General features: G+C 32.0%; 1 protein-coding gene across 1 annotated transcript in view; it reads right to left on the reverse strand.

Annotated features, from left to right (window-relative positions):
• The window catches only part of LOC129225886 (tachykinin-like peptides receptor 99D), a 148,954-nt gene extending 132,085 nt beyond the window's left edge, over positions 1–16,869 (reverse strand). Inside the window, exon 1 of the mRNA XM_054860416.1 lies at positions 16,450–16,869. Coding sequence (XP_054716391.1) covers positions 16,450–16,826 — 377 coding nt within the window. The 5' untranslated portion in view covers positions 16,827–16,869. The remainder of the gene's footprint in view (positions 1–16,449) is intronic.
• Between the last annotated feature and the right edge of the window lie 236 nt (positions 16,870–17,105).

Raw genomic sequence — 17,105 nt, forward strand, 5'->3', positions numbered from 1 at the left:
ACATGCTTTTGTTTCATAATTTAAGTCGTTTTCTGAAAACAAAATACTGGGTGAAAAGAAATAACTTGGACACATAATACATTATAACTTTAATGCTAATGACAATATTACGACCAAACTTCAAAATAAGTATGAATGCATTATTCCGTGTAATATATATACAAATTTTTAAAATGGCTACCTTTAGGATTAACACAGAGCTTTAAACGTGTCACAAAATTTTCGGCTCTGGGCCGCAACTCACTTACTGATCTCTTATCCTATGCTTTGCATAGGGATTTCTTTGGGATACCACAGTTTCATGAGGTTTAGCACACACCCTTGTCTCCACGGTGGAATAAACAGAATAAATAATCCATTGGGTTCAAATCTGGGCAATACGGTGGCTATTCTTGAGCTCCAATGAAGTCCAGAAAACGTGTCTCGCACCAGTCTTGAGTGCCTTTAGCTCTGTGCGCAGGTGTGGAATCCTGTTGGAAGTTCCATCTTTTGTTTCCAATGAACTTTTGCGACCAAGGTAAGACAACATCTTCCAAAATACGTTTGCGATCTGTTTGACTAATGTTATCCCTTGAACAACAAAAACAAGAGATATTTTACTACCAGCACATATCTCACCCCAAACCATTAAATTGGGGTCGTTGACGCAGTTCAACAGTGCAAAAAGTTCCTGGAGACAAAGTTGTGTGCTAAACTTCCTAAAACTGTGGCATCCCTAAAGAAATCCTTATGCAAGATGTGGGATAAAATATTAGTAAGTTAGTTGCGGCCCAGAGCCGAACATTTTGTGACACGTTTAAAGCTCTGTATTAATCCTAAAGGTAGCCACTTTGAAAATTTGTAAATGTATTAGAACGAAATAATGTGTTCATATTTTTTTTTTTTGAAGTTCGATTGTAATATTTTCATTAGCATTAAAGTTTAGGGTGTAATATGTGTGTCTAAGTTATTTTTTGTCACCCTGTATATCTATTTCATCAAAAATGATATTAGTTAATATAAAAACATTATACAATTCGTTCTTTCAAAATGTTAGGTGTTTTATATTTTAGTAAATTCCAACTGCTACGTGCTTTGGGTTCGTAAACGATGGGGTACTGGATATATATTCCTCAGTCGATTTGTCAGAATGGGACCCATTTTTGCATATGTTTGTACTTTACCCCCGGAATTTTAAATTTCAGCTTTTGAATGTTATGTACTCGAACATAAAGATCGATTATGTATCATAAAATGAAGTATCAATTATCTAAAAAAAAAAAACACTTGCCGAGATAAAATAATAATTTATAGGGGAAAAGGGGGAACATGTGAACATTTTTTTTTTTCATTTCTTAATTTCTCGAAAAATATTTTCAATGTCTCTCAGAAAAAGAGTTCCCATAGTCTTTTTTTTTGTGCCATGGAATTTTTTCAGATATTTTAAAGAATTATTTCTTTACCTAATGGAATTTTAAAAAAATGTTCACAATTGTTCATATGTGCCCCTATAGGGGGCAGATGTGAACACGATTGAAAAATGCGGGACTAGCATCATATTTTAACGAAAAATTCGTTATAATGAAGCATATACGTATATAGTAGTTACATTCAAATACTTGTAACCTATACTGTCAGTTTGAATTGCACAGTAACTGTTATTAAGAAAAGATTTTTTTTCAGAATTACAGAACTTTGCTCACTGTCAAATTTTAAATTTTCACAGCATGTTCTAATCAATCGATCGACAGGAAAAATATTTTATTAGTCTACCAAAAAATACGAAGAATATTTTATTATGTAAAGTATATTCTTGTTATATTACGTTTAAGTTTCATACATAATATGATGAAGTATTTTAAAATTTTTCTAAACTTCCTGTTTTAGTTAAAGGAAAATATTTTGTCTTTATTTTCCGAGCAAATATTATGTACCACTAAATTTTTAGCCAACTATTTAGTAATTAACGAATTAAAACAATAAAAAGTAATAAAATAAATAATTAGTAATTATGTAATAATAATTGACAATAAATTTACAAACTGATTTCAGGAAAACAATAATCATAAATATCTACATCTCTTTTAACACTTATAATAAGCTTACACTAATATTTATATTTGCGTAGAGGATATGGGAGCTGTTCACATGTGCCCCTACATATTGCGTTCACAAGTGTTCCAACACCTACCTTAGAACTAATTTTCAAAAATAAAGAATTTTTAATTTAATTGCAAAATTTAAACACTGGCATAAATTTAGGTGAGTGTTCTAATAATGGTTTGCAATAATTACATTTAGCTTATTAGTTAGTTTAAAATATGTTTTTACACGAAAAAGACAGTGATAAAAGTACATCAGCATCTGCTAAAACAAAGAAGCTGTCACCACAGGAACATAAACTGGCTCCTTGCTCTGAAAGTTTGGTTAAATAATAGGGGCTGGTACTGCTATTACTTGAAATTTTTTTTTGAGATTTTTTACTTGACGTTATCCTAGTAAAACATACCATGATCACATGTGTCCCCGTGCTCACATATGCCCCTTTTCCCCTTCGTGTTATCTTCAAGATTTCGTTTTAGATTTTCATACAATATATATTTAATTACAGTATAACTTCAAATTAACGATGCCCGATTTGAGGATTTTCTCAATTCATTTGATACATTTCACTGGTCCAGATTTGACTGCATTGAATGTCTATACGCCTCGATTGAACGATATCCTTGATTTAACTATAACTTTTTCCAGCGGTTTGACAAATGATAAATCGTTGTTATACTGATTATATTTATGACATTTAGGACATTATTTTCGTTTTGTTTGTAAGCGCAGGAAGTTGATTTTTCACGGTTGATGAAAGTGAAGCATTATTCTCAAATCGGAAAAAAAAATCGTAAATTTTACTTGTAATTTTTCTTTTGGACTTTTTGCTGCAAACATTTAAGGGAAAAAAAGTTTGACATTTTTTTACGGACTTGGAAGTTTTTATCATTTTTAACTTAAAGCGCACTAAAGGAGAGAAAAAAAAACCTTTCAGATCTGACACTCTTACTTAAAAATAAGAACTTAATTTAAGTATCATTTAGCAAACTCATCAAAAATGAAATCTTGTCTCATGCGAAATATTTTCCATTTCAATTGGAGCTAAAAATAATGTTTAATCAATTTTTCAAATTTAATTAAATTACGATAAAGGACGATGTAGTTCGACGTTTAATCAAGAAGATAAAATTCTTACTTAGCAAAGTATTTTCGAAATTAAAGGTGAACAAGAAGTATCTAGAGTTAATAAATGTTTGGACGAAACATCTTCGCGCAAACAAGTGGGTGCTCGAAATTTCACATAGCTAGCACTTATATTGTTTTAGTTTTTATGATTAGTATTTAAAGCTGACTGAGAAGTAGGGAAGTTAACCTATGTATCATATTACATTCAAAATCATGAAACATAGTACAGGAATGTGGGGTAAAGTGAAATGGCGGGGCAAAGTGAAATGGTAAAATATTTTTGCAGTTTGAGACACTGCCTATCTAGAAATACTTTAACTGTGTTTTTAAACTAATAGTTGATTCCAAGCAAACAATAAATAGTTTTAAATACCAAAGAAAAAACTTATACAAGTCATTTTTTCAAAATTTTATACACATATTGCATTATTTTGTGGTTCAGAAAAAAAAAATCTGCTTTTATAAAATAATCAATTTTTTGTTATTAAATTTTTTAAATTTTAAGTATTAACTGATACCTACTGATGTCCAGTAAATTACTTATTGAGTTAATATTGGACATGTTATGATTTTACGTGTTTAATATAAGTCATGAAGTGAATGGGGCAAATGGTTCATTTTTTAACTCATTAATTCACATATTGTATGACTTACATATTTATTCATTGAATTATTCATTTACATTTCCTGATTATTCATTCGCTTATTTATTCATTCATTCAGTTATTTTCTTATTCATTCACTATTTTGTCCCATCATTTTTTTTAAATGTTATTTGAAAAAAAAATTATTATTTATTCGTTTATATATTATTTGATTTTTTATTCATATATTCATTCTTTAATTGAAAATATTTTTGAAATCAAATACAAAATATTTCATTTAAAATATGTTATTTTTCACTTTGCTCCGTACGGGAAAAAAAGAAAAGAAAATAAAAATAAATAAATAAATACAAATAAATAAAAATCCCTCCCATGTACCCGGTATTCTCGGCAAAAGTATCTGATCCGCTGATCCACCAATCTCGAGTCCGACGCAATACCTACGCACAGCCTACATCAGACATAAAGACCGTAACGAGTTTAGTTTGCCTTGATGCTGCCTTTAAACCAAACTCATTTCATCCCTACCTGATCAGTTAGGATGGATCCTAACGAGTCATGCACGCGTAAAAGGATCAGACAAGGCTCTTTGGCGCAGATCAGTAGTGCCGAACCTGTGGTCCGCTGCTGTGGTTAATATTACGAATCGAAAACTGCTCTGGAAACGTCCAAAACAATCGTCTTCATTCGGTATTAAGATTCATTGTTGCAAGTTTAGAGCCAAATATTTAAAAACGACTGGTGGAATCTTAATATTAATAAAACAAGCATGCAACAATTATAAGAACAATTCTTGCAAGTAATTTTCTTTCCTTTTCCTAGTTTTAACATATTACTCAGGAACAAATTAAGTATCTTCTTACTATGAGGTGAGGTACTAGGGTAACAAAAGGTTGGACACCACTGGTCTAGATAATCCTACCTGAAGACTGCCTTTATCAAATACCGACGAGGAGGAAATCGCTGTACGGTTTTCGTACCTGTTTGTCAAATATCGATGAAGATCCTACCGCAAGGATCTTGAGCCCAGGAAATCGTTTCTAAGTCAGCCTTGTAAGTACCAACAAAGAACTACCCGCATGGACCTTCTTCCCGACTTATCGAACCTATCGAGTCAGTTTGGAGAATAAGGCAACCCCCCGAAATTCATTATTTTTCTCCGGGGTTTGTCTTGAGCAGTGTGATCTTACATAACCATGTTGAAGATTCACGGCTTTTTTTTGTTGACATTATTTGGAATTTACTCTCCGACATTGCACCATCTGATTTTCATTTGTTACAATAATTACCGCACTTCATACGTGCCGAAATCTTGAACATTTGGCTAATATCCAAAATTCCAGATTCAGAAATTTTACTCCAAAACTAGTTGATTTTTTATCGGTCTGGGGTTTTTTATCTTTCCGAGGTTGGAATTTAGCAAACTAAACAGCAAAGATGTTGACAACGAGAGTATTTGCATCATTAATCAAAAATTAAAACTTCGTAAAAATGTATTGGTTTGAAGGGGGAGGGAAGACTGTACTTTATAGTCCATCTAATATTTTGGAAACAGAAGAATATAATTCTTATCATTATTTCCTAGGAAAAAAATAAAAACCTACAAAAAGTTGTAAAATTATTATTTTTTTCTAAAAAGCTTTCAAATACATTTTAATGAAAACAATAGGCAGTTGCTGTGGCAGCATTAATGGCGAACATATGCAAGTTATTCGCCAATCTTATCATTTGCAGAAGTTTAAAATCTATTAAAGATTTTAATTCAAAACTATAAAGTTTTTCTATTAGCATCTACAGGGAAAAAAAAACTTTTTATCGTATAAAGGTCATGAATAGAAATGTCATTTTAGAGCACCCACAGGGGAACTAAATATAGAGACTGTTGTTCTATTGTTCCATTTTCCGGAAAGAACAGAAGAGCAGACGATATTCATAAAAAATATTTACTAAAAGAGGTTTTAAGGGAAAAACTTTGTTCAAGAAAAGTAAAAGAAGCATTTTTCTTCCTTAAAAATATACTTTTTGAGGGAATGTTTGCTTTTCAAAACATGTCTTCGGTTCTATTAGGAAAATATTTTCATAAAACTTCAGTAATATTTCGGCAATGTGACTTTATGAAAAGAGAAGTATTGCTTTGGAAAAGAATTGAGTAAAATATAAGTACACAAGAATATTTTTCAAACCAGCAACATTCTTTCAGATTTGCATAGGATGAAAAAAAAAAAAAAAAAAAGGAAAAAACAATCGACTTCAAAGCGAACTGAAGACATAAAGTCAAACTACTATTCATATTATTCTAAACTTTACTAAGAAGTATAGAAAATAAATTCATTTTTTAAAGTGTATCGATACATTTTTTAAAATAATTTTTAAAGATAGTGCCAATTTATTATAGAATTGTGATTGCTGCTACGATCTAAGAAGACACTACAATTAAAATAATTTTTAAGGCCAGCGCAAAACTCTAACAGAATTGTGATTGCTGTTACGATCGAAGAAGAGTATGGATATTACATTTAAAAGGATTTCAAATATGCCGCAAAATCCTCATATGTATAATGGCGAATGGTCGAGTAATGCTCCTGACGTCATCAACAATGAATTTCGCTCCACATGATAATTCGATAATATGTATTGGTAATGTTTGACATGCAGGGAAATGCTTTATTTTGAGGAGACTGAACTGGATCCGGTATCTTAACTGTCTTACTGGTAAGACTCATTTTAAAAGAATGAAGAAACGAAAAAGGGGGGTCAACAATGAACGCTGTCTACTGGAGTTTAAATTAACATTTAAACCATCAAAATATCATCAAACAGGCAACTGCTTCGTTCAAATGTCGAAGCAATTTTCACCCGTCATACTTTGACGGGCAATTTTCTAGTTATTATAGAATTGTGATTGCTGTTACGATCGAAGAAGAGTATCGATACTACTTTTAAAGTAATTTTTAAAGACAGTGCAAAATTATTATATAATTGTGATTGCTGTTACTATCGAAGAAGAGTATCGATACTACTTTTAAAGTAATTTGTAAAGACAGCGCAAAATTATTATAGAATTGTGATTGCTGTTACACTAATACACTCCTCAAAAGTGAAATCAACACCAAGAAAGAATGCTTAGTGTCATGAAAATTAGGAGGATATAGCGGTGAGATAGATATGGAAAAGAGATACTATATAGAAGAAGTTATTAAAAATTAACCAAGTTATTCACCATCTGATGTGCCCACCTCGGACAGCTTATACAGGCCTCAATTCGTCGAGGCACGTTATCAATGCGTGCACTGAAGTTTTACGGAAGTTACTGTCCAACCACGGATTGTATGGAATTTTCTAGCGTCCAGATAAGACGAATCTATCAGAATGAGGGGGACAAGTAAAAAAAATGATGCCGGAATTCCGCTCATTTGAATGAGACTCTGCTTCTGCAAATGCTGGCATCGCTGAAAAATAATAGATTCGTCCATTTCCGGCTGTAAAACGCATGTTTGTCTTTCCATACAATCAGTGGTCAGACAGTAATTCACCCGAGTCACATCCGCTGTTGTGCACAGATCATCAACGGTTTGTGCCAGTGATCCTCGATTCATGTCACGTACAAATATGGAGAGGCTACTGGCCTGTGAAATCTGGTCAGGATGTTACGAGTTCGTCGAGAAATATACGAAATCTGGTCAGGATGTTACGGGTTCTTCGAGAAATATACGGCCTGGCATTGTCTTGCTTTATTACAGCGCTGAGTGAGGGCTGAATCAAGGTTAGAACAACAGACTTCACAACTTGTGTGACGTAGCGGTTAGCTGTCACCAGGGGCGGATACAGAAAAACTTTTTTATTGGGGCTGCGAAATTGAATAGCTACCCCCCCCCCCCCATACAATGTTTTCATAACTTTTTTTTAAGGATTCCTTCAGATCAGTGAATCTACTTTTAATTAGTACATAAATATTATGCCCAAAGGGTTCCCACTCTTCCAGCAGATTAAAAAATAGGGACTTTATATGGCTATTTTCCGACCACATTTTTACCGATATAATAGGATCACTTCACGCCAATGGTGCAACAAGAAATTTTTCATGGTTGAAAGAATTTCGCTTATAAACGTACATAGACACATCAGTGGCGCAGCGAAGGGGGAGGGGTGAAAAATATACCCCAGAGCCATTAGTTTTGACATAAAAGCAAATTCTAGTACAGTAGTTTATGTATATATATATCGCTGTTTCGATCAAAAAAAAAAAAAAAAAACCTCCAGAAGGTATTTTTGATCAAAAACCCTCTTCAGAAGATATTTTTGATTACCTCCCTCCCAGAAGGTAATTTTGATCAAAAACCCCTTCAGAAGGTATTTCTGGTTGCGCTAGTGAGACACAAATATATGTCGGTTTACTGTCGGACGTCGTTATAAATGGTCACTCTTCGGGACTTTGTGAATGTGATCTTATAAGCGTGGTGTTCTTATAGCCAATTCATGTGCATCTGTTAATAAATAAGCATGTATACAAATGGAAAATTCCGTGTCAGATCTAATATGTTCCAAATTATCAGTTTATTAGGTTGTAGCTTTTTACCAAATATCTTTGCCGGTTTATTAAAAGTCAACGGGTTTGTCAAATCCTAAAAAATAGAACCTTTTGTTAATTTTTAGATCTTTTGACTGCTAAATACGGCCTTTAGAGGAGCTCTCTACAAACAATACTTGAAAATATGGATTATAACACTTTTGAAGGCACGTGAGGATCCAGTAATATCACCGAGATACGGTACAATGAGCAGTTTTAATTAGGAGCATTGTCATAACGATTATAACACGAGGGTAAGGTTATTAATTAAACCCATACCTCATTTGAGTTTTATAAATTAATTTATATTTTAACTGTAAAATATTATGTGATTCAGAAAATCACAACTTCATAACATATAAGCTTTATTGATAAATTCAGAAACTATTTCTGTGTGATTTCAAAGCAGTTGCCGATTTGTTCTTATCTCGCAATTTCAAATTTGAGAAGTGTATTCTGCGCAGTATTGTAATGTACATGTATGTGAATGTCACTGAAAAGAGAAAGTTACAATTAGCGTAAATGGCTAGTTACGGGCCTAACCAGTAACCTAACCAGTAATGAGAAGTTTTGTCTTTATTGTCTATAGCAAGTTTTTAATCGCTATTCCAGGTACACCATCAATAGGTTCTCAAAATAGTGTCTTTGAACAACACCCTCACCACTTTTTTCTAAACATAAGCTTTATCTTAAGTGTAAGTTATAATTTTAATTTTTCTCAGTCACCAATAGTTAATTTTCTTAGCATGTAAATTTTTGGAGGATTTTTTTCCTAAGGGTCTGACATTGCTTTTTTCTTTATTTTAGTTTTAAGATCGTAGTTTATCTGAGACGTATTTATTTCTTAGCTTTTTTTCCACCAGAAAGGTAAAAGTACATTTTTTGTCATTAATTATGTGTAACATATTTTGTAATTAATTAATGATATTGATATTTAACATCCTTTTAAGCTAATGTGTCCATAACTAATTAATAAAAGTATTTTACTTACGGGCACATGTGACAACTTTTTTGACCTTTCTGACTCAAAGTTATTATTTTGGATTGATGATAAAACATAAGTTAATTTTGGCAAACGATGAATACAAAATGCAACAGCAGAACAGTTCTATTTATTTATTTATTTTGTTGTTACTTGCAGTTATTGAAAAATTCTTCAAATTTCTATATTTTCAGGGAGAATTATCGTAACGCAGAACATGCCAACTGGAGAAAATATTTCATAATAACTTAATTGAGAATTTCAATTATATATTTTTTTTTGGCAACGTTTGGCAAGTAGGTAAGAACTTTGCTTTAATTTGTTTGGAGACAAATTTTGAAATTGTGTCGTGAAGTGGAATGATCATTAAAAAATGCAGTTTTAAACTACAACAATATAGTGAATAAAATATGACAACGTATATAAAGTACAAATTGAGAATGAAAAAAGGTTAAAAAACCAGCACTGGTTTTTTAAACAGTTGCTGTTTTTTTTTAACCTTTTTTCATTCTCAATTTGTACTTTATATACGTTGTCATATTTTATTCACTATGCAGTACAAAGTTTTCGACTACTTTTTATGTACAACAATATAGTTTTAAACTATATTACACTGTGCCACATGATTTTAATCTACATGTATTTTATTGTTGATAAGTTAGTTTTAAACTATAATAAAAGTTTAATGTTGTTTTCAAAAAAAAAAAAAAAAACAAAAAAAAAAAAAAAAAAAAAACTGAAGTTTTTAACTATAATAATAGTTTTTAACTATAATAATAAAGCTTTTAACTATAATAATGCAATTTTTTCATGTCTTTAAACGTTTTCCTTTACTTAATGCCAGATGATCTCCTTGACGCGATTTTTTAAAGGGTCTAAGTCACTTGTAAGTGGCCTAGGTTTCGGATTAGTGAGAGATAAAAATGACACTTTCCAGACTTTAATAATTCCATTACTATAACGGGTCTTAGAATTTTAAATGTTCATTGGAGCTGTATTAGACACGTAGTTTTTGAAAAATACGAGGAGATGGGGGGGGGGGGGGTAGATCGACATAGTGTAAGATACTTCGGCTGATGTTTTACCCTTTTAATTTCCAATTTCCAAACTGTTCTGAGTGTCTAAATATTTATTTCTGATTTGCAGGTGAGTCAACTCGGTCAAAGATCCTCCATGTTTGATAACTGTGACTGGCGCACGTAAAATCTATTGTAGTAACAATGGCCTGCAAGTTCCCCTTTCAAATCAATACCTCCTGGGGGTGATAGTGAACGTGTTATATGTTGGTTCCTCATCTGGATTAGAAATCAAAGCTGCCTTCAGAATCCTACTCGACCGGTTAAACCAAGCGATAGTGCAGGCTGCAGGGTATCCTGGAGTGTAGTAGTCATTCTCTTGCCTCAAATTTACGTTGAAGATTTTCTAATAAGATTAATATGAGTGACTCAATTAGTTTGATTTTTATCATTACTTCTTTGTCTATAAGTGTTTCTTTTGCTTCATGATTGCAAAATCATAGCCCAAAACATGCATTAATTGTGAAATAAATAAATAAATAAATAAATAAATAAATAAATATATATATATATATATATATATATATATATATATATATATATATATATATATATATATATACACACACACACACACACACACACACACACACACACACACACACACACACACAGGGTGTTCCGTTTTAACCTGCAAGACCTTTATCTTCGCAACCGTTAGTTCTAGATGTATACTTCCAGTTGCAAAAATGTTCAAAATCAGAACGTTGAGTTAAGATAGTGAAAGTTTGAAGTAAAAATAAAAATAAGTCAAAAAATACAAAATTTAACTTTTGAGGGCTCCAGGTACCCTAACATGTTTAGGGAAATAATCTCCATTAAAAAATAATTCCAATACAAAAAGTTTGAAATTAGTACGACCAATATTCACCGATACATGAAACGCAGCGTTTTGCGACACACCACTTTTCAAACGCCATCAAGAACACCTTTTTGGCGGAAAATCTAGCGGTTAACATGTGTTTAAAATTATATGTGTGCATAGAGTGTGGTTTTTCAAATTGTTCGAGGTTTTGTAGTGTGTTTTTGCGTATCAAGGCATAATATTTGCATTTATTTTGGAATAGCAATAACTACTTAGTTTTTTTACTTCGACAACTTATCGTTCCTCTGAAAGGGCGATAAGTTCAAATTCCACGCTTAGGACCATCTTCTGTATGGTCCCTTAAAACTTTGAAATGGAACATCTCCTTGAATTTTGGTCGCACAAATGTCAATTTTTTTGTGTCAGTAATAGTTTTCAATGGAGATTATTTCCCTAATTATAAGTTGCGGGACTTGGGATCCCGTACAAAAAGTTAAATTTTTTATTTTTTGACTGATTTTTAGCTTTACTTCAAACTTTCGCTATCTTAACTCTGCATCTGATTTTGAACATTTTTGCAATTGGAAGTAGGGTAACACCCCCCAGTAATTGGCAGGTCACCAGTGATCGGCACTTCCGACAAAAATATCTTAAAATAAGATTCGTATCCAATCTTTTAAAAGTAGAAGGCTATATACCAACTAGCCTTAAAGTACATTTTAAATATTTTTACTTCAATTCCTGTTACTAAATTTTAGCAGTGCATTGGAAAGAGAAAAAGTTGTGGCTTGTGTCAAATCAGACATTTTTGTTTCAAAAACTTCTTCTCTGGCTTGAGGGAAGCATGCACATCAATCCATTAAAAACTGACTTAAAATATATATTAAATTTTCGTTGTCAAAAATTTTGTTTAGTTGAAAGCTGTTACTTTGAGTGGGTAGAAATATATTTTTGTCCCTTTATGGATTTTTGAAATAATGACGGATGCCATTTAGTGGTGCTTCAGTTTTGCCAGTCTCCAGTAATTGGCACATGTGTCCATAAACACTAATGTGTCGTGCAATATGTCACTATTTTGATTTCTGATACTTTTGCAGCAAGTTAATTATATGGGTTCTACTACTGATTTGAATTCTACAGAATATACTGTTACATTTTTAAGAGAAACAGTAAAAAACTTAAATATGTTTGGCCATTAGTTAGATATTGCGACTGTAGAGAATCATTTAATTTCTTATGGTTCCTTAGAATCATCAGGTCAATGTTCTTTTTTCTGTGGAAATAGCTATAATTCGTAAAATCGAAACTACATACCGATTAATGAAACAGCAATAATCTCGATATTTTTTTCCACGCAACACACCAAATTATTTTTTTATTTCTCTAAAACACTTTTTCAACGACAAGATGAGTGACTTAACATTAATTTATGTAAAATTACCTACTTTAAATTAACATTAATTATGTTTCTTATGATGATAATATTTGTATACAATCTAAAAGTGAAAAATAATGTCATTTTCTAGTTCTATCAACATGTGCCAATTACGGGATCACAAGGTGTCATACACTGGGGCATCAGGTGCCAATTACTGGTGAATTTTTTATGAATATATTTTTATAAAAATATCAATTCAAATATTTTTGCTTTTAGTGAACTAAATAGATGCACAGATGTGCATTCTTTGATACAAAAATATTTGCAACTGAATATTTTTTTTCCAAGTAATGAAAACAGATGTAAGTTTAAGGACAAACTCTTAAAGTGCCAATTACTGGGGTCGTTACCCTATACATCTAGGACTAACAGTTGCGAAAATAAAGGTATTGCAGCTTAAAACGGAACACCCTGTATATATTTGAGTCTTCCTAAGAGAAATTCAATACTTTTCTCATTAACTTGTAAAACACAATTAAAAAAAACGATCTTCGTCCATTAATTTGTCCTCCACAAAGACGAAAATTTGTTAATTATGTTTTCGAAATTTGAAGCAGCCAATACATCAAAATTATTTCAGTTTTAGCATTTTAAATTTAAAATCAAATTTTAATATCAACTTTGAAAAGATTATTAAAGGTAGACGTATTTTCATTAACTTAAGATCTTTTTTTCCTCTCTAAAAAAATTATCTTTCTTTTTTAAAAAACGGAATAAAAACTAGAACCTGTGTAAAAACATAACTTACGAAACTCGTCTCACTTATAGGAACAAATATTTACCAAGTATTTTTTTTCTCAACGAAAAAGCTTTGATACTCATGCTAGCAGAAAAAGCATCCTTGAAGTTATTACCATTCGTTTCGTGCATCTCTTTGAAAAATGAGACAGGCCTTCTAATTTTGCGAAGCATGAAATTAAAGGATAAAAGAGGCTTTGAAGCAACAAGGGAAGAAAAGTGTTCCCCTCCTGAAGCTAAATTCAAAAAGATTTAATTTCTCTACTCATGTAACTACCATTTAATGTCATAAGAAAGGCGTGAACAATTAATTATATAAAACAACAAGTGATGTGTGTATGTATTGTAACCAGAGATATGTCTAGGGTTTTTCTTGGTGAGAAAAAACTCCTTGAAAAATTTTAAACGAATGCAATTATTTTTAGAGGAGTGAAGCAAACAAATAGCAAACACCATATTAGGGATCCATGCAATAAAAAACTCAATCTTTCAAGAATGAAATGGAAGATGGTATTGAAAGATTAAAAAATATTATCATTAACATTTAGAATATGTGACATAAATAACAACAAAACGTTCAAATGAAAAATTCAAATTAGTTTTTATTCAAATAAATTATCTTTTGTTTTGTGTTTTCCGCGCTGATAAAACTTTATTTAAAACGATAAGCGTGAAAATACGCTTCACAAGATTTTTAAGGTGTTTTTCTGATTTTCAATGTGTGAAATACACATTTACTTAAAATATCAATCAATCTTATTGGCACATTTAAGAGGTTCGTTTGTCTTAAAATATGTTCACCGAATCGGTGCTCTGTCAGTCATAGTTACAATTCTAAACGAAAATAATCTCCTGTCTTAGATGTATGTTTCATATTTTTTTACCAGAGTTCTTATTTAAATTTTTTCCATGTAACCTTTTCCGGATCACTTCAATGTTAGCATTTCTCGTGTCACACTTTTTTTAACATTTTTACTTTCATTTTTTTTATTCCGTGTTTAGCGAGAGAAAAAAATGTTTTGCTCGTTTTTACTTTCCTATTTTTTCCCCTTTTGAAATACTATTCTTAATCATTACTTTTTTATCACTTATATTAGGTGGTCTCATGACACACAATGTTTCTACTCACGAATGAGAATCATTTTTTTTACAGTAATTTCAAAGCATTATTTTTCATATTCTCTTCTGGAAATTTTTCCTTTTATTCGTAGTTCAATGTTTATATGTATTAATAAAATTAGAAAATCGCGGCAAAATAATATTATGTGAGATTAATATATCAGGTAATAAAATAATTACAGTGAACGGTGATAATGCTACTGCATACTATATTGCATAAATAATGAGAAAATAATTGTGTGATTATATCTTATTTTTCATTACTATAGTACACACATTACCTTACTAAATGAATAGCAGAAGTCACTTACCGAGAACCAGAACTTAAGATTATTCAAAAAAAAAAAAAAAAAGCAGTTTTTTTTAAATTTAATTAAAATATGCAGAAAAAGTCTTCTCGCCACAGCGATGCCCCCGATGAAAATTAGTCGCGAGTTCCATCCCTCCAACAAATTGAAGAAGTTATCGAAAAAAAAAAGAAGAAGAAGAAGAAACGCTTTAATTTGAAAAATAAAATACATACAGATCATGTGGTGCGAAAAATAAGATAAAATACTATATCCTTTTTCTTTATCTATTGATTAAAAACGTACAGAAAGAAAGAGGGGAGGGGGGGGGGTACAAGAAATATTTCGCAATAATTATAGCCACAGAAAAAGTTTTGAAAAGAGTTACGTTAACTTCACAATTCCATCTACGTAAAGATCCTTCTTAGAACTACAGTCAGAACATTCCAAAAGCTTTATCTCAAATTTCCACTTGCTCTTTGGTAAACAAAACTGTTTTTAAAAATTTTAAATGAGAGATTACTCTTGCTTCGAATATGCTATTTTCAAAGTTTGCAATGCTTTTATTGGTACAGAGGTATAATTTTGCTATATTTCCGATCTACCTATTAATTATTTTTAACCTGATTTCCTTTAAAATTCAAGTCTGTCCAGAGTTAAACGATCCCATTTTCCTGTTTACCAACCTTTGATTTTTTGGCATCAGCAAAATCTCACGATTGATCTCTTCAGCTGGTTTTTTCACTCCCAAAAACTACGCTGCTCTTAAAACACTTCGCGAAACGCCGAGAATATTCTCGATACTCTGAGGCTTCGTAACGGATTTGTCAAACATTTATCTTTCAGTTGGTAAAATTTAGCACTATTTCAAACCAAAATGAGGTATCAAATCCAGTGTCAGCTTAGCGATATTCGGCGAAAATTTCACAGAACGCCGTGTTAAACGGTGGATGACACTTCCAGTTGTTACAATTAAACACAAAAATGGGTTCATGGATGAAAGGATTTTTTGCAGCGATAATTTGTCTGGTGTGCCTGGGGCCACACATGGAGCTAAACGCGAAACACGTGTTAGGAATAGTTATTGCTGTTTGTGAAATTTTAACGTTATTATAACGCGTTTACTGTCCGACCATCACGAGAAATGCCACCGTCGAAATGTCTGCGTCTGTCTACTGCTATAGCTACGAGGCGCGTCTAATTTTTCCAAGGGAAGCTTAATGTTGCAAAACCCGAACGACTGCCCAAAAGCGATCAGATGAGTGGCAAAATGGCGCCAAAAAACCTTTCTGCTTTCCCTTTCAGAAAATGAACGAAGTCCTTTCTATGGTAGTAGACAGGCTCAGACTTGACGGTGGTGGCTTTTCTCGTTATGGTCGGACAATAGTTGCAATATTGTTAAAATACTACTGTAAACATGAGTTACTTTAACCCTACTCCCGGAGTGAAACATGATTGGTTTAGAAAACACTTGGCTTGCTTGACGTGATTACTTTTTTGCCGAAACTGCTAATCAATCATGCTGAAGGCCGGAGTCGGGTCTAGGAAGCCGTAGAACAAGATAATTGAAAAAAAAAAGAAAAAAAATCAGAACAAACGCATAAAGTCAAAAGAGATTTTACCTGTCAAAAGAAATTGCCACTAAAGTGAAGACGGATGCAGCTACTGAAATGATTGCGATGAAATTGGATATCTTGCAATAAGCTTTTCCGAACGGCCAGTCACCATCCAACATGTACACGAAATTGAAGATGACATTCAGGGTTGAAACCATGGTATCAGCCAGACTTAAATTAACCAGGAAATAATTTGTAACACTGCGCATTCTCTTGTGAGCTAGAACTATCCACATCACAATGGCGTTGCCACCAGTCGCAACGAATATCATGATTCCAAAAACAAGACTCCACAATAGCTGTTGCCACCATGGTAAAACAAATATATTTTCAGGTTCGACTGTAGCATTTAAAGAAAAGTTGTAGTCACTGTAGTTTTCCATTTTGTAGAAAGAAAGGCGTATGTAGTATTCACAGTTATAATATTACATTAGAATTTTCGACTTTTTCATTTTCATTTTCTGATACGAATGTTTTCGAATAATTTTAAGTGACAACTGTGAGAAAATAAACGCAGCAGTTTGAGCAATTTGTTATTGTGAAACCATTGCATTGTTTCAGTTTTTTCTTTCGAACTGAAGAATATTTAAGCATAATTCTTTCTACATTTATTTCTTAATTATTTGCTCCGCCGAATTTTACTTAATTCAAGGTTACAAGGG

This window comes from Uloborus diversus, chromosome 7, assembly GCF_026930045.1.
Source record: "Uloborus diversus isolate 005 chromosome 7, Udiv.v.3.1, whole genome shotgun sequence".
Classification (NCBI taxonomy): Eukaryota; Metazoa; Arthropoda; class Arachnida; order Araneae; family Uloboridae; genus Uloborus; species Uloborus diversus.